The sequence below is a fragment of the Manduca sexta genome, chromosome 14 (assembly GCF_014839805.1).
Source record: "Manduca sexta isolate Smith_Timp_Sample1 chromosome 14, JHU_Msex_v1.0, whole genome shotgun sequence".
NCBI lineage: Eukaryota > Metazoa > Arthropoda > Insecta > Lepidoptera > Sphingidae > Manduca > Manduca sexta.
Window position 1 is genome coordinate 2,593,146 of NC_051128.1, and position 18,542 is coordinate 2,611,687.

General features: G+C 33.2%; 1 protein-coding gene across 1 annotated transcript in view; it reads right to left on the reverse strand.

The window, feature by feature from the left end:
• The window catches only part of LOC115442806 (putative inorganic phosphate cotransporter), a 69,458-nt gene extending 51,490 nt beyond the window's left edge, over positions 1–17,968 (reverse strand). The window contains exon 1 of the mRNA XM_030167973.2: positions 17,625–17,968. Within this exon, the coding sequence (XP_030023833.2) occupies positions 17,625–17,700 (76 nt within the window). The 5' untranslated portion in view covers positions 17,701–17,968. The remainder of the gene's footprint in view (positions 1–17,624) is intronic.
• Positions 17,969–18,542: the final 574 nt, after the last annotated feature.

Below are 18,542 nucleotides of genomic sequence, written 5' to 3' on the forward strand. Positions count from 1 at the left end.
TATAGTTATTACAATACAAATAATGATCAGCATGTTTTTTCCCTTGAAACACATGAATTCCTTAAACCATAGTCATAAGTTATACATTTTTTGGAGTGTTTAAGTCCAAAAGTTTAAAGAAAACGAGGGCTATGTTACAAGTATTAATATATATCCCTACACTTCATGCAATTTTTTTTGCTACTAATCAAATCCCGAACACGATAGATGTCATTTTCCTGCAAAACTTTAGTGACTGACTAAGCTTCCTGATAATGTACAACTGGCACGTGACTGACTGACTGTAACTGCGTCATTTTTACGGCCAAAACGTGATAATGGCAATGCGTCAATGTACACGCATACTCATATTGTATCATACATGCATTCGGTTACAAGCCTACGGTACTGATAAAGTCACAAAAGTGATAAGGCCAAGTCCGCATTGGAAAAAAAAGGCGCGGAGGCACCGCGCGAGGCCTCTGTAAGCGCGAAGCCGCGGGCGGTTGCCCGGTTCGCCTCCCCCAAAGGCCGCCTCTGGTAGCCAGTATAATTGTTGGGCAAGATGACACAATGCAAAGAATAAGACCGTTACACTGTCACAATGGTTTATTAATTAGAGTACTAGATGGCGTTGCTACTCTTTATAGATGAAATAACGTTTATAATACAATTAATCGCCATGTTTAATAAACGATTCGAATGGCTTTGTTCAAACTATTTCAAAAATGGACCAATCAGAACAAAGTTTTTTGACGTGCTCACAAATGAGTAATTTTGATTGGTTTATTCTTGTAATCGGATTGAAGATTTAGATTAGGGACGTTTATTGACAGCTGATGGTAACCTAGTCTCGCCGTTTAAAAAATTATATACTGAATATTACTAGAAATCGCACGAATTCTTCTACCGCATGTAACTATTACTCTACTTGACGCATACTTTATTCTCTCGTCGGTTGACAAATACAATGATAATACACGAGGAAAAGCCGTGTTCGGTGCGAATGTGACATGAATATCAAGGGTTTCATACGAGATGAGGAAGGGACCTTCGCTTTGTATGCTAGCGCTCATCCGTAGAATGTCCTTTAGATATTGTTTATTTAAATATTTACTACATTCTTGTTAATAGTTCTCAAGATAAATGTTTTACCGTCGACAATTTTTATGATATCTTTTTTTTTCTTGTGTGACGGAAATATACACGTTAGAATTATGAAAATGGAGCGTTTATTGTTCAAAACATTTTAGTAATCTGTAGATTATCATAGTACCTACCCACCTACTAAGATAAGAAGTCTTTTTGAAAATCCGGACAACTATGTTCGAAAATATCTTTTGTTATATACCAGTGACCCGCCATGGCTTTGTGCCGATGATTACACAAAATGAATAAAAACCCAATAAATCATGATCGCTACGAAACTTCACAGAATAATCTGAAGATTATCAAAAATGAATCTTAAAACCCTGCCGTTTTGGAATCCAAAGGAAACATTTCACTTAAGGGACATTATTTTCGAAATTTTTTAACTCGGTTACAAAAACATAGGAAAAAGTGCTGATTTTAAATATGTATGAAACTTAGTGTCGCAAAAAAATGTCGCCTAAGTCAATTAGCGTTTCATTCGTCGATATATAATATTTTTTATTATATATACTTATAATATAAACCCTGTATTATATACTGTCCCACTGTTGGGCACGGGCCTCCTCTACTACTGAGAAGAATTAGGCTTTAGTCCACCACGCTGGCTTACTGCGGATTGGTAGAGTTCACACACTCTCGAAAATTCCCATAGAGAATTTCTCAGGTATGCAGGTTTCCTCACGATGTTTTTCTTCACCATTAAAGCAAGCGATAATTCACAAAGAATACACACATAATTTTAGAAAAGTTAGAGGTGTGTGCCCTTGGGATTTGATCCTGCGGACATTCGTCTCGGCAGTCCGTTCCACAATCAACTAGGCTATCGACGCTTTTAATTACAACTATTTGAATTATATTTTCGTTAATCAACAATTTATCGCGTAAAAGAATAAACGAAACCGTTAATCATTAATTACATTTTGCGAATTCGCACAAACTCCAATCGGATTACGTAACTCAATAAAAAATGTATTTTAACTGCCAATTAAATGGCTCTGTTTTTATATCATAGTATGAATATATTAGTCTAATAATAGAGTCTAATAGATGGCAATCTTAAGAGCTAACACTAAACGGATGAAAAAATTTGAATTTGGAACTTCCGCTTCTGACCAAAGACGTAAATAAAGAGGTTAAGTTTGTATTGAGTGATCTCTGAAACTATGGACTTCAAAACTCTTTTACTTTCACAACCAACTAGGCTATCGCCGCTTTTTTCAAGTAAAACATATTTTTTATTTATATATACTTACTGTGAATACATTGTTTTATAGATACATCGTATACGGTAAAACTGTGCCACGAAAATTATCTCATCTCTTACTCCTGACATAACCAGATCGATAGTTACTACACCGACGCCTTTATCGGGCTTGTCTTGACAGATTTCCGATTATCTTTATCACATCAACTGTACGAACAAGTGTAGGTACAAAACGAACAATTATTCCTTTTACTTTTATATACGGTCTGTTTGACATTTACAAATCTTAAGGCAGCGCTTGAGTGCTTGAGTTATTTTTATAAGTTATTTATAGAATAGTGAATGAAACAGTATATTAAATCAGTCAATCAGTACGCCAATTATGGCACCATAAAAATAACATAACTACGAAGGTTATAAATATAGACCTATATTTGTTGCGAAAAAAAACAGGTTTAAGTATTTTTTTTTATAGGCTTAGAAATGGTAAAAGAATCTTGAGTTCTCGTTAAGAAGTATAAATCAAGAAGATAATAATATGTTGATTAATTAAGTTACCTAATGTACAAATTGTTTTTTAGTAAATTTGGAACTAGGCTCCAAGTACTCGTGTATAGATATTTCTTTTCTGTCCAAAATATTTCTCTTCACTTAGATTATGATTCGTCTATTTTCGAACTTATCTGCTATCATTTAAAACATATTATAATCATTAACTGAAAAATCCTGACAAATTCGGATACAATTTTTTTTTACAAATCATAATTAACTTTTTTTAAATCTTTTGTAATTTGTAATAACCTTGCGTGTATTAACCAAGGAACTGTATGCAATGCATATGTACGCGTTTTAAATGCATTTATAACCATTTTTTTGGGTTAAACACGACTGCATACCGAAACGTAGGCACAAATGTGTCGAGTGTAACACATTGACATTCCGGCCAGGTGTTCGCCATTCAAAAGCATTAACCACAGACTGACAAACGGTTAAACTGAACGTTAAAAGTTTACCTTCTTTGTTACGATCGCTAAATTTTCATTTAAAAACGTTTCTTTTTAAACACCCATCACGCATTTATCCCCGAAGGGTGTGCAGAGGCGCAACCAGGGCACCCACTTTTCGCCAAGTGTGTTCCGTCCCATGATGTGATAGGGGGTGACACTATAGCCATATCAGGCACAAGTTCCAGACTCCGGGCTGATACGGAGCAGAAAAACCCAAATATCACTTCGCCCGACCCGGGATTGGAACCCAGGACCTCAGAGCGCAGCCGTACCGCGCATGCAATATAACTACCGAGGCAACTTCTTTTTTCATCCTGTAAATATTAACTGTATCTCAACTTGTATCGGAATTCGAGAAATTTATTTTTAAAATAAAATCAAAATCTTTATTAGGTATGTAAACAGTTTTTATGACAGGTCATAAAAAAAGAAAAAAAATATAATCAAACATTTATATTCATACTAATAATAGACAACATATTTTATGTGTTTATTGGTTATTGACATTGGAAAAATGTGCTAATTCTGTCAACTACAAACGGCATCGGCGGTTTAAAAATCATTCATATTTTATTATATATTTTAATTTAATTTTTATATATGAAAAACATACAATATTTTGATTCTTTTAGACTAGTAAAATAATTAAAAATACATTATTCAATAAAGTTTCCAATTATATTAAAATATTTTACAGTAGATGTTGTTGGTAAAAGTTATTAATTACTAACAAAAAAGAAAATAATAATAATTAATTAATCAAATAACAAGTTATTGCCAAACGTTATAACAATTATTTGAATTATATTATCGTTAATCACATTACAATTTATCGCCTAAAACACAACCGTTAATCATTAATTACATTTTGCAAACACACACAACTCCAATCAAATTACATCACTCAATAAAAAATGTATTTTAACTGCTAATTAAATGGCTATGTTTTATATCATAGTATGAATATATTAGTCTAATAATAGATTCTAATAGATGGCAATCTTAAGAGCATAACACTAACACTAAAATTCGAATTTGGAATTTCCGCTTATGACCAATGATGTAAATGTAAAGAGCTAAAGTTTGTATTGAGTTTGCATGTAGTGAATGATCTCTGAAACTATGGACTTCAAAACTATTTTACTTAAAAGGTATAATCTATCTAGAGTACACAGCAGTGGCGAAAGCTGAAATTTTCCGAAGGGGAACCCGACACAACTTGTAGATATTAGATACTAATGCATAAATGCGGTATGCAAATCGTTCATATTATAATTAGATTTTACATAAGTTACAAAATGGAAGCCGGCGGGAATCGGGTTATATGGACCCTTTGGTACACAGTATAAGGTTTATTTTAGACAACCATGCGCAGCCGCAAGTGTTAATAAACGATTCTAAAATCACAAGGATTATGCAATGTTATCGACGCTCAAAACTTCTTGCAGACGAAACTTAGTCCGAATTGATACTTCTTTCACTACAAGAAGCTAGATTATCTCTGACTACTAAAACCTTCTTTTAAGAATATACAACCGCACGTAGAAGCTACTTTTAATATTATAGACAAGCAATAAAACCTTTTTTAAAAAATCTACAAACGCGCGTAGAAGTTCCTCTTTGTATAAATGACAAGCAATACTGCTCTCCTTTTGTATACATATGTAGCAATAAAAATATGAGATATTTAATAACAATTATATATTAGTATAGTTACTTATTACCTAGTTGTGCAACTATTGCCACTGTTATATCGGCCGCGATAGGTCAAACTGACTTTCTACAACAAATATTACGGTTCAAAACACAAAACATTTCGTATGCACACTGTTCATAAGACACTACTGATGATTCGTAAAAATAAATAGTTTTGGTGTGCTGTGAATTTATAATAAAGGATTTCTGTTAAAGCTTACTAAGACCTACGTGTTTCTTTATTTTTCCTGCTGTACTATACTTCGGGTTATTTCCCTAAAACAAAAATCGAATTCAAGATTTTTATTAACATACTAAAAGCTTTCAAAAAACAAATTCCATAATCCGGGCTGATGCTGAGCAGAAAAATCCAATATAACTGCCCGATCCGGGAATCGGACACCAAACCTCAGCACTGCAGTCGTCATAAACTACCGAAGCAAAAATAATAGCATTTGGAACAATTTGATATTTGTTTTAAAACATGTTTGCCTTCACGATTTATCTAGCGCGAGATGGTAGAAAGTGTATCATAGCGTTATGAAATAAAACATATCGCTTTACAATGTAATAAGTATCGATACAATATTACATTGGTCAAGAGTCCGTATAGGCCGCGGCCTAGAATCGACAACGGCCTAGAGAATAGCAAATTTTCAAGTAGAGATGGCACAAATAGTAAGGAACTCTTTAAAAATGGAATATGACATTTTAGGTCACTACCTTTTTAAACAAAAAATGTTTGCAATCGGAGAGCACTTTTTTGGCTCCTGTTAAATAGGTAATTACGGGGCGGTTCAAATTGAGTAGCCTATCTAAAAAGGTCTGTATCCAAGAATGGACTGTAACGGACTGGCTGATCATGATATTTAAGGAAATTTTGTAACTAGTTGTTGTGAGACGGCTTAGAATCTTTAGAGCTCAATTAAAGCTTATTTTGATGTGGGAAATACAAATGTCTTTGTGATGCATCAGACCATATTTTGTTACTATTATATCTCTGTAATCATGGGAAATTTACAAAGGCTTTGAAGATGCTAAAAATGTTCCTATTTTTTCTTCTATTTAACGTCAATAATTGTTATACGATTATATGGAAGCAGACTGAGGTTTTTTTACAATAAACATTACATTTAATAAACCAATTAATTCAAATGTGACGCATGTGATACAAAGAAAGAAACTCGCCGAAACTCTTTTTTTGCGTCATTATGATCTAGCAAACGGTTTCTAAACACACAGATTATAATTATCTACCATCTAGACGTATAATTTAAAATAAAAGGAACAGTTTGATTGACGTACGATTAGATGTCGGGTAAAATAGAAGGCAGCTGTTTTGTTCCGCTAGGAACTAAATTTGCCAAAATCAAGTCTTTTGACCAGTAGACCAAACTATTTTTTCTCATAGACCCTTTGAAAAATTTGCTTGTTCCTGTGGCCTTTTTCTAGCTTTTGCAGAGAACGTGCATTGCAACTACCGACCAGCCATCGCGGGGCTATGTTGGGTTCATCATGCCTCTTCCGTCCTCTATCAATATGATCTGCCCACATTGATACGTGTATAGAATATTATTATAATTAAAAATCATGAGTAACGTATACATCCGAATAAGTTGTTTACATTCGTATTTAGAACTATTAGTCTTTACTCGGCATGATATAAAATAGGAGTTTAAAGAGTTGACAGGTGAAAACTCCAAAATAGCGTAGTCGCAAGCAAAATTGTAATCTGTGTAATAAGTGGGTATTATGAATTAAACTTTGGTCACACAGGGAACAGATCTTTGACATTTTTCAAGTCCTAGATAGCGGGCAAGCCCATGGTCATATCGGGCAGAAATTCCAGACTCCAAGCTGAGACTGAGCAGAAAAATCCAATATCACTGCCAGACCCGGGATTCGAAGCTGGGACCCCAGAACGGTGTCGCTCAAACCCATTATTCACATACAAAACAACCCAAACTCTTGCATACAAAAATACCTAGTACAAACTAAACATAATATAATAAACCTAATACTACTTAATATACCCACATTTAAACCAAGTTAAACTTTCAGATTTACTAGAACACAGTCCGATCGTGACTTCAAAGTTCGATTTAACCAAACCATTCCCCGGGGCGGTTATTATGACGTCATTAGACTTCTTTCCCAACAAAAAAAAATGCTAGACAGCGTAACGATGAGCGATTTAATTTCTACATTGTGGAAACTAGAGAGACATCGTAGATAAGTGTCTATAGTATGTGCAACGTGTTTGCGTAATATGGCTCTTTATGAGGAAGTCAGAGCCGTAAAAGTTATTTAGTAAGGATGTTGTGTGATTAATCCGTAGTTATTGACTTAAATTTCGTAATTCTTGATATTTTGTGAATAAAATTTGGTAGATTTAGAGAACGATGTTTGCTGTTATTGGATGCAGAGACGGCCTTTGGGGGGGGGGGGGGTCAACCGTCAGGGGCCTCGCGCTTACAGAGGCCTCGCGCGGTGCCTCACAGGACCTTTTTTTACGTTCTTACCGACGAAAAACAGAGAAACGTTTTTTTACTCTGCCCGGGGCCTTGCGTCTGTATCTTTTTTATTTCGCCTGGGGCCTCGCTTCGTTTAAGGCCGCCACTGATTGGATGTATTTCATATTAAAAATATTAATTCCTAGTTATTCCATGTATATATTATCATGTTTAATAAAATGGCAAACGAGACGGAAAATCCAAAGCAAATTCACACGAGATGTCAGTGTTTTCTCATATTATGCAAAATAAAAAGTATAAATGACGCGTTCGCTAACAATAAAATTGCATTATCTAGGTGCTACATTCAAAAACAAGGTCTAAACAAGTTTTAAGAGATTTTCCTCAAGCGTATAGCACCATAGACAAAGTCTTAACCTTCATTAACACAGTTCTAGGTCCATCATTATTCAAAGAGTTTTTATTTACACATTAAACTATTATTAGCATATGCTAAGGTGGTTTGGGTATTTAGAGAGGATGGATGATAAGAGACTGGCAAAGAGGGTTTATAAGGCGAATATGGATGGAAGAGCCGGGAGAGGTCGACCGCGCCGAACCTTCGAATGTCAGATATCTGACATTCTCAGTAAAGGCCAGGTCAAAAGTACCCGGAACCGGCGAGAATGCATGAAAAGAATAATGAAGGTGGAGGAAGCGTGAGAAGTATGCCAGGATCGTGCAAAGTGGCAATCTATAGTCTCTGCCTACCCCTATGGGATAACGGCGTGATACTATGTATGTATGTATGTATGTTTGTAAACTATTGTTTACTTTAAATTATATTTATATTTGTGATCGTAACTTCGAGTGCGTATTTATTATGGTTAAACAAAATTACATCAGCAAATGTAATGACAACTTAAACATACTAGATATTGCTCGCGGTTTCACATGCATGAACGTAACAAACTAAATATTACCGCGGAATAAACTGTCCGACATCGTTACTACGGCAGAAATAAATATAAGTCCAACAATTATCATGAAAAAAGTATCTTTTTTCAATGAGAATATAGTCAAGGATTCAACTAGTTTACAGGTCAATAACCTACCATCTGAGCCATAACTCCAAGTGACAATGTTGCCCCTTTAAACTAACCAGCTTTGACGGCTTAATACGCTATAATAGAAACGATCTCGACATTCGCCACTAGTGTTAATACTTGGCTCCCTGTCTTGCGGTCCTTTGCTTTTAATGCTATTTAAAAAATAAACAACAAATCTTATGCAGTCGATGCCGGGTGAATTTTTTATCCAACTGCATAGCGAGTAAAATGCTGAAAAATCCGCCATATTGACGTTACGCGTCTCTCTCTAAAGTCAGCTAGTATATCTAATATATTGGATAATAGTAATGGAGAGTTGGGACCTTCGATGGTTGCAACTATCGTTGTCTTTTATATGTGTTAGGATTAAGTACATAGCATATACGATATCAACCCCTACCTTGGAATCAATCGAAAATCAACCTCAAGAAAATCAAACTCAGAATAAAGTTTTTTGGCAAAACAGACGAATTATTTTGATTACTTTATTTTTGATATCAATCCGAAGATAGTATTGGAAGTATTTTTTAAAATCAACCGTTCCTCTTCATTGTGATAACTTTGCCGAGACAAAGAATAACCTTTATAATTTTTTAAAATTTGCTTACACACATCACAATAAACATCTTCGGAATCCTTAATGCATACACAAGGAAAGTGCACACCCATCTGTAGGACAATAAAGCATTGTTCACACACGAAAAGTAACTTAAGTTCCGGGTATTGGATAGCGGTGATTCACGTGTGAGTGAAAGGAAATTATTAAAGGATAATTATCGTAGAAAGCAAAAAGAATAATATGTAAAGATTATTTGTGTTAACTATACCGCAGATTCCGAATACAATTTTATAGCAATTACAGACGTAGAGATAGGGTATTAAATTAAGTATTTTTTTAACAAACGTTTGATTAATGATAATGTTTATTTAGATTCATATATCATCGTTATTATAAATATATTCATAATCAAACAACCATCCGTACCAAATCCGGCCAGAGTAAACCAACAAGACAGTAATATCAGGTAAAAAAAAATCGTGCGAAAAAAATACCGATTTCGGCTAGAGGAAACCAACAAACCTACCATACCTAGTACCTACCATAAGGTACAAAAAAACGTGCAATGTAATATTAAAAAACGATATTGTCAATGGAGATCCTTTTCTATGAGTATTAGCTACAAGTCTGTTAAGGACTTATTACTCAAACCCGCGCCTGTCCAAAACTTAACCCGCTTTCCAAACGTCCGATCCTTGACATGCATTCAAAAGAATCTAATATAATACACAAGGGGACATTTCGCAAGCGCATTTATCGACTCGATTGTGAATTATCGACATATCGATAAAATTATAATTGCGTTTCGTAATTGGAGCGTACACCGGACGTGATCAGTGAAAATCACACGATAAAAGGCATGCGACTTAGCATTTCATAACATAAGTTTTTTTTCGTGATAACCATTTCTTAACAGTTTTGTAACTGTTGCATCTTTATTTCAAACTCGTGCTGCTGACATTTGTAAAGTATGCGTATTTTATCTTTATGGAAAAAATGTTTTCAAATAATGTGTGTTATTTATTGAGTCATTGATTATGAAATGCAATGCCATAGTTATCTGTTATTTATTGTATTTTACGCTGAGAAATGGCAATGTGAACGTTACGTAAAATCGTACAATTATTGGATATAAATCTTTATGTTGATGGAACAAAACCACAAAAAAAAACAATTTTTCATAATTATACCCCATCATCGAGATTTCTTGGCATTTGAAAACGCCTAACAAAAATATTTCGCGCCAACAAAAACCTAGAAATATTTGCAAAACAATTAAATCATCTATTGTTAGTTTAGTTTTATGGAAAAATAAATATTCGGCCTTGCATTAAGTATATGCCGGAGACGTGAGTCAATACAATTAACAATAACGTGGATTGTATGAAACATTAGTTGTTTGCATAATTAAGGTGTATTTTTTCATATATATTACTACGTTTACGTTATAAACCATGGTTTAGACCAAATTTTACTATAATATACTACATTCTAATATTTTCATGATTTTCATTTTGAAATGATGAAATAGATTATAATTTGCTTTGGTTTGATTTCCTTCATTCGATGAATACATTTTCGTTAGTCGCTATCGTATTTTTACTCATAAATAAATGGTTTCATTTCGTCTTGTTACTTTTAATGGCTGCACCTCGGAATAACAAGAGCGCACGCCAAGATAACCTTGCTTAATTTCTAAGAAAATAATCATTACCCCACCTTAAAGGAATGGCCTCTTTGAAGCGAATTAATTTAGGTTTATTTAAGCTGACGATGTAGAGCAAAGCAAGAACATTTAACAAGAACAGAAACCACTGGCATGCGTATCTCGATTTAACTTTACTGACGGAAGCCTCTCGTGTTTCCTTTGTTGCTTTCTTGTAAAATTAAAAGGATTTTTCTCGCTTATATCTAAGTACTGAGGGATGAAACGAAGAAGAACCCTTTACTTAAAAATTACCAATTCATAAACATTATTTAATATTATAAGCCTTATCGATATTAAGTTATTCCACTATCCTTGAAGCGTTAATTGGTTCCCTGTACATATCAGAACCAAAATATTACCTGAAATACTAATTTGATAAGAATATTTTTTATGGCAATTTGTACATTATGCCAGTTTCAAGTTGGCAATAAAAACTTAAGTTGGCAAGTTTCAGAATTATGGTTACTTTGGACATTCCATTAACACATACACAAACCATCACGCTATTACGTCAAGGAGGTTCGTGATACTTATAAAAATATGTATGAGACGACTTCAGCCTTGTTGTATGGCTGTATACAAATTTATTTAGCTGAAATTAGCATTGTTCGTACCATTACTGAAGGTATATATTTTTTCGAATGGATTTGGACTTAAAGCACACAGTATTAAAGGTCAAAATGAGAGGACGATTTTAATTGTATTCCTCTAAAAATATAGAATGTAATTAAAGAGGGTAAAACTTAATGTTTTAACGGTTAGTTTGGAAAAAGCGCCATCTAGCGATAAATAAATAAAAAACCAATTTTAAAACTAAAATTTTCCAGCAATACATTACTAGTAACAAAAATAGCTGGAGCAACGGACTTTATCGAACAAACAATAGGTTTCTAATTGGAGAAAATTATACATTATCAGATTGGAGGCTAGTCTTCGTGACTTTCGTAATTTGTATACAAACACAAAATCGATTTATTGGCGTGAAGGCAAACAGTAATCAGCCAATAGAACGTGAAGTAATCTATACGTTTTATGAATATATTTCGTAATAGAAGTATTATATTTGATTCTGTAGAAACAATGGAGCAGACGTGCAAAACACAATAAAATATTTTTGAAATATGTTTTTCCATTTTCGGCACATAACGAGACTCATGTTTTATTTACTTTTTTAATGTAAGTTGTAACACAAGTGCAATAAGGAAGATATCATAAGTTTTTGACGTCTTAACTTTGTTTTTATTTGCTAGATCTTATAATATTTATATAGTTGCAGTCCTTGACAACTCCACGGAAAATTACAAACAATACATAACATTAATTATCCCTTTGACATAATTATTTAACAAATATATCCATAAAACAATAATTTCATAGTGGCGCGTGTTTCACTATTGTAACCAGAAATCCATTTAAATTTAAATTATTGCACTGAAACGTCTATTGAAGATGGACGGGTTTCAAACAAACACCTATTTATGGTTGAATTACGATATTGATAATGAAATACTATTGTCTCATTGTTTTTCTAACGTTTGAAAAAACAACAGTATTGTCAATGGATTCTTAAACTATAAGAACGAATAACAATTTTTTAAGCTTTCGAAGGTAAAGAAGCAATGAGTTAAATCACATTTTTTTGTGAAACTCGACAAGAAAAGATACGTAAATAAATTGAATTATTGTTGAACTAGCTGTGCTCGTGGTTTCGCCTGCGTAGAACTGTGTGTCACATTTTTTTCCCGCGTAAATCCCGACCCACGAGAAGTCATACAACCACACGACATAATCAACAGAAATCGTTACATAAAACCGTAATATATTAACCTAAGCCTTGCTCAAGAATTGCACTATCTTTTAGTAAAAACTTTTAGTAAATACGATGATTGGCGAACAAATATTTGTACACAATATCTAAGCGCATGTACAACACTCCAAACTAACGAACGTGTAGCCAGTAAATAAGTGATCTAATATTAAAATCTAGGTATTGCAAGCTTTTCTAGGTCTACTTTGACCTGCTTAGAATATAACCCGCGTCTTTTTCACAACGTCTCAATGATTTTCTGACTAGACGGCGCGACTGCATTCCAAACTATATCAAGGTTTTAATCATAACAATATCGTGATTATAATTGTATTATAATATGCTAAATGCTCAACGTGTTTTTATTTAAAAAGCAATATATTTATTACATTTTATCTCTACGTTATATGAATCACGCTCTCTAATTTAAAAATATTTTTTTTTACTTCTTAAATGTGATACAGATCTTTTTTTTATTTCATAAAACAAATATTTTGCATATACCACCTTTTTAGTCAAGTATATTGAAAAGAATAATCGAATGATTTATAATGCAAACCATGGGCTAATTATGACATTGGTATTATATCAAATTATAGCAATTATAAAGATTGCATAAGCACACTGTGATTTTGATCGAAAACCGTAAGAGCGTGTACACACCACGCGTGTTTTTAACATAATTTGCGCTCACTACACATTTACGCGTCGCGTTTACAGCGCGTTTAAAGCATCTTAAAAAAGCGTCGTGTGCATCGACCCTTGAACTTCGTGGCAGTACTTAACACCCGGATCCATCAAATAAGTTTTTATAATAAACAAACATAATTAGAAAATATAAAAAAAACAACTTGAAATCTAATTCGATAAATCCAAATGTCATGTCACTGAACTATGTTAATAGTAAACACACGTCTTGCAAAAATATGGTTAATAAAGCTTTTAAATACCATTAGAAAACATGTAGGTAAGTATGCAAAATATTTATCGTTTGAGACAAGAAATATATTTTTTGCACAACGAAATAAAAAGACATTGCGGTTGGTAACAGGAGATTATTATTACTAACAACATTCGTATCCCTAATGCTTTAGGTAAGTTTCAGAATGCCCAGTAATTACTCTGACTACGAAGTCGGAGACAATACTGCGCATACTGTTGGTTAGATATGGGCATGGTGACACCTCTGACTTCCGAGACAATAAAATAACCTATTTAAACAAAATAAAACCTCCACAATTTTCAGTAATTGTCTTATAAATATGATGTGGAAAGATCTGAATAAAAATTTAAATCGAGAAACCTATTCTTTGTTTATTTTTTCCTTCCCTAAATAAGACATAATTAAACGTGTCCTTGAAAACTTGTATCGTGGCTATTATGGCTGCAAAGTCTTCGAAACGTCGAGACAAAATTATAATATTAAAATCGCAATAAAATCTACAAAATAGTTTTATTTCAATGTCTAACATTCGCTTAAACATAAGAAATCATTAAAGGCGTGGCTACATCAAAACACATTTCGTTAAATACTGAATGTCAAATCTGTTTCATTTCCTACTACTCAGTAAATAATGGCGGTAAACAGCCGACGTTAAATCGAGTGAGACAATCGATTAGACGCACTATCAACGCGAAGAATTTCATAATAAATGCGTGCGCTATTTAGGCTGTTTATTGTTTTTGCGTTACATTATGCAAATTAAGCATTACATTGCCGTTTAGTAATTGAAGCAAGCCAATCATTGGTATTGTAAACATTAAATTCTACTTTTGCATAGCAGAAATGAGCAGTTATTAACGTCCGCCAATCACTTTTTTTTTATTTATTTATATGAGTAGGCATAAGCCCAATTTATAAAGCATTTTTAAATCCGAAATGAAGTCATGCCAACTTGATTCCCATTTGTGATTCAACCCAAGTACTTCACCAGAAGTTAGCTAAAATATTGCCAATTTAATAGGTAGTAGGAAAAACGATCTCAAAAAAATCTTTTTGAATATTTTATAATACCTTACTTTGACTAACCATAAACAATTTACCGTATATCACACGCATACAAATGTTTGTCCCAACAATCATTAAAGCGAATGTTTGCTGTGCAATGGAAAAATATCCTTTGTGATTGTAGCATTGTGCCTCGGGAACCGGCCTCGGCGGAGCGTGAGACGGAAGCGGCCATCTTGCTCCAATTGACAATAACCATCGGGAAATGGAATCATCCAGAAAAATCACGACGGAATCAATTGTACTGGACACCGTTTACCGTAATATGAGATGGTGCGGCTCTGTCATTTTGTCAGTTAATGCTTTATTCGATGAAATATTGGTTTCTATTCATTCTACTGATATTCATATCAATTTTTTTTTAGCATTCTGATGTTTGAAAATGTTAATACAATAAGTAAATGCAAAACATATTTGGCCCGAAGATAAACAATGTCCTGGATAGTATAAAGGCAACATAATATTTAAATAAATAAACATACCATCCCGGAAAAGTTAACAATGAAACGTTTACTACTGATAAAGATCTTTACGCGGTCGGAGCCCCGAAGAAATCGTAGCAAAACTTATATTTTATACGTCGCGTCACCCCATTTTAATACTCAACACAATATGTTCTAATCGTTGCGAATATTTAAACGTTTCGTATCAGATGAAACAGCCAAGCCTTACTATACATCTAAAGTGTAGTTGGTGACTAATTTTTTAAACGATAAGATTATTCTTCATCATGTACCAAACTCATTTCAAAGAAAGGAAGATTCACAACAAAGCTACCAATTTAGGCCAAAATTAAAATTCCACAACCCGAGTTTTCGAGATTTCAAGACATGCATAAACTAGTTTTTGTTCCAAAACTCGAAGCGTCAGCCAGAAACTTGTATTCAAAATGACGAGATTACGATTGTGGAACTCTTGAAATAGATAATTGATAAAAGAAAGTGATATATTGCATCTACTTAGCAGTGGCAGTCCATAAAACCCGATTCCTATCAGCTTCCCTTTCATAAAAACTCATTATCATTCCAAAGATTTGCAAACCGTACTTATACATATATATAATACCTATGTATATGTTGCGTCAGGTCCCCTATCAAAAAATTTCATGGTTCGCCATAGGTACTTAGCAGAAAAAAAATAAGACTCTATTAGGATTTATTAATTCTATTGATCCTGCACGTTCAACATTCAAACCCAAACCGTATCTAGCCAACATAAAGGAGAATTATTTTAATATTCAAGTAATTCTTGGAGAAGATTAATAACCGAATTTATCAAGTAATATTTTTATAAAATATTAACATAAACAAAGAAATTACGTTGATGGCCGCCTTGTTGTTCTATTGTTTGAATTATCGTGTAAAAAATGCAGGTAAGTATTTAATTGTCCGTTTGATAACATATCGATATTATTATAATTCAAGCATCACTTAAAAATCATTGGGTAGTTCTTGAACCAAGGTAGGTGTCGAATGGCCTTCCTAAAACTGTATACCTGACAATAAAATTAAACTATCTATGTAAAAACATATCCCTACCTATTGTTATATTTCTTTTAAAGTGAACTTTTTATTGACTATTTTTAACCGAAATATCGATGTCGAACGTAGTTTAGATCTCTATCAATCAATGCCAAATAAAATTGGAATAAATCTTATCACTTACCTATCGGGGTAGCTGTATACTTATTTTTAAGTTGATATTCATAATTTTCACTTACACAATCTTTTTTATTTTCCGCGAAATTTTTATTAAGATCAAATTTTTACGCAATTAAAATGGCGCCCAATCGTACCACAAGAATTCCCGCGCAATTTTTTTCTTTCGTAAACGGGTGCATATAGCAAATACTGCACCTTTATACAATTATAAAGAAATACGCGCATGCACCAGAAGATAAACAAACAATTATTTGAAAAGGTAATTATTAATACATATTTTACCTTTATTTAACTTCGTTCAAAAAGCATCTGTTGACATTGACATAAATAACATTAAAAAAATATTTGCGACAGCAGTATTTACGTTTTTTTTTTTCATATACTCATTTTAGAATCTTCGGTAAAAGTTTTAATATGGTTAAAACCTTGAAACATTCACAACATATAATGTTTTTGGAAGCAATGAAAATTAAACGCTCTCTTTGTAACAAAAAACAGATTACTACATCTCAATTTGCGAAAGAAAACAACAAAATACTAAATGACAAAATTTTAATAATCAATTTTGTATTATTTCAGCGCACGTTCGGATATTTAGTTTGTTCAATTTAGCTCAAAAATTTCTTTCGCGCCTTACATTTGCAAAAAATAAACTATCATTATTTATATTAAAATTCACGGTCATATTTTCCGTCAACTATACGCTCACAATAAGATAACAATGGAATATTCAACATCACATTATAAAACTACCAGCAAGATACGACGCGACGCCTCAATTTTTTGTAAATAACGCAAAAATTTACATTCAGCACGCAATTCCGGTTTCGCGGCATTATATTGTTTATAAGTACGAAGATTAATATGCTTGTGTCATTATGGCAAAATTACATATATTCTATAGTGATTTATTGCATGCTATTTAATAGGTTTTTTTTCGAAATAAATAAATATTTTAACAAAATAAATTTTAAATTTCTAAGAACAGAGAAACGACAATAAACCTATCAAGGTCTAGCGCGTCGAGACTAAAGTACTAATAAATACTTTTCTCAGAGAAACAATTAAGTTTTGAACATGAAAGCAAATTATGGCTCACGATTCTGCTAACTACGTTTAATCGAAACTGGTGATTGAAGTAAATAAAATTCATAATTTAATATTTTTATTCGTATTATTTTTAAATTTGCATTATGGATTTAAAATTTAAGTACAAAATAATTTTACTTAATTTATTGTACGCGTGAAATATATAAAAAAAAAATATATTTAAAAAACTTACGTGGTGTATCCGACGAATCGTCGTCCATGATCGCCAACTTGCTCGGTCTCTTGTTGTCTTCCGATTTCAAACCCATTTTCACTGCGGGTTGTTTTGAAAAAAGAAAATAAAAAGAATAAAAATAATCGCGCGCAATTTAAAATTCGAACTTCTGTACGCGATCACTTCACGCACAGGAAAAAAAAGATATTCGGGGAAGTTAATAGTTCGTTAAAGGGTTTGGGTTTGTTGATGTTTTTTTATGAAATCGCGAACGTCAGATGGCCATATTTGCGGTAAATAGGTACGCGTACTTCGTGCACGAAGGTTGGTGTCGACTGTCACGGCGCATTGGCTCGGCTTTGTTTTTATTGCACGCGAGTTGCCCGCACGCGCAGCCGCACTCGCAGAGTCGCAAGTCACCCGACGCGACGCACAAGTAAGAAAGATCAGTGAAATTGAAGCCATAATTGACACATGATACACGTACGATGATTTATTGGCTTTATCTTGGATATTGTGTAGAGAACACGATGATATTAAAATACAATTTAGAATCAGTGTAACGATTATTAAAAAAGAAAATTATATGGATATATACTTCTGTGATTTCAAAAAGGGAAACATAATTCGAAGCAATTTTAAATTTTGATGTGTGCTTTCATGACTTGTAATTATTGCAAGACGCAGTCAAATGATATTTTAAACCATACAAAATCTCTAGTATCGCTTGGAAAAATAAGCCTTATTCTTATAAGTTCCTATATAAGGAATCCATTTATTGTGACCCGCCGTGACCACAAAGGATGCAAAGTCTTCGAAACATCGGGAGAAAAGTAAAATATTAAAACCGCGATAAAATCTGAAAAATAGTTTAATTTTAATGTCCATTTATTGGTTTACCGAAGGTCGCGTCCAAAACCATCGCAGTAGAGCTCT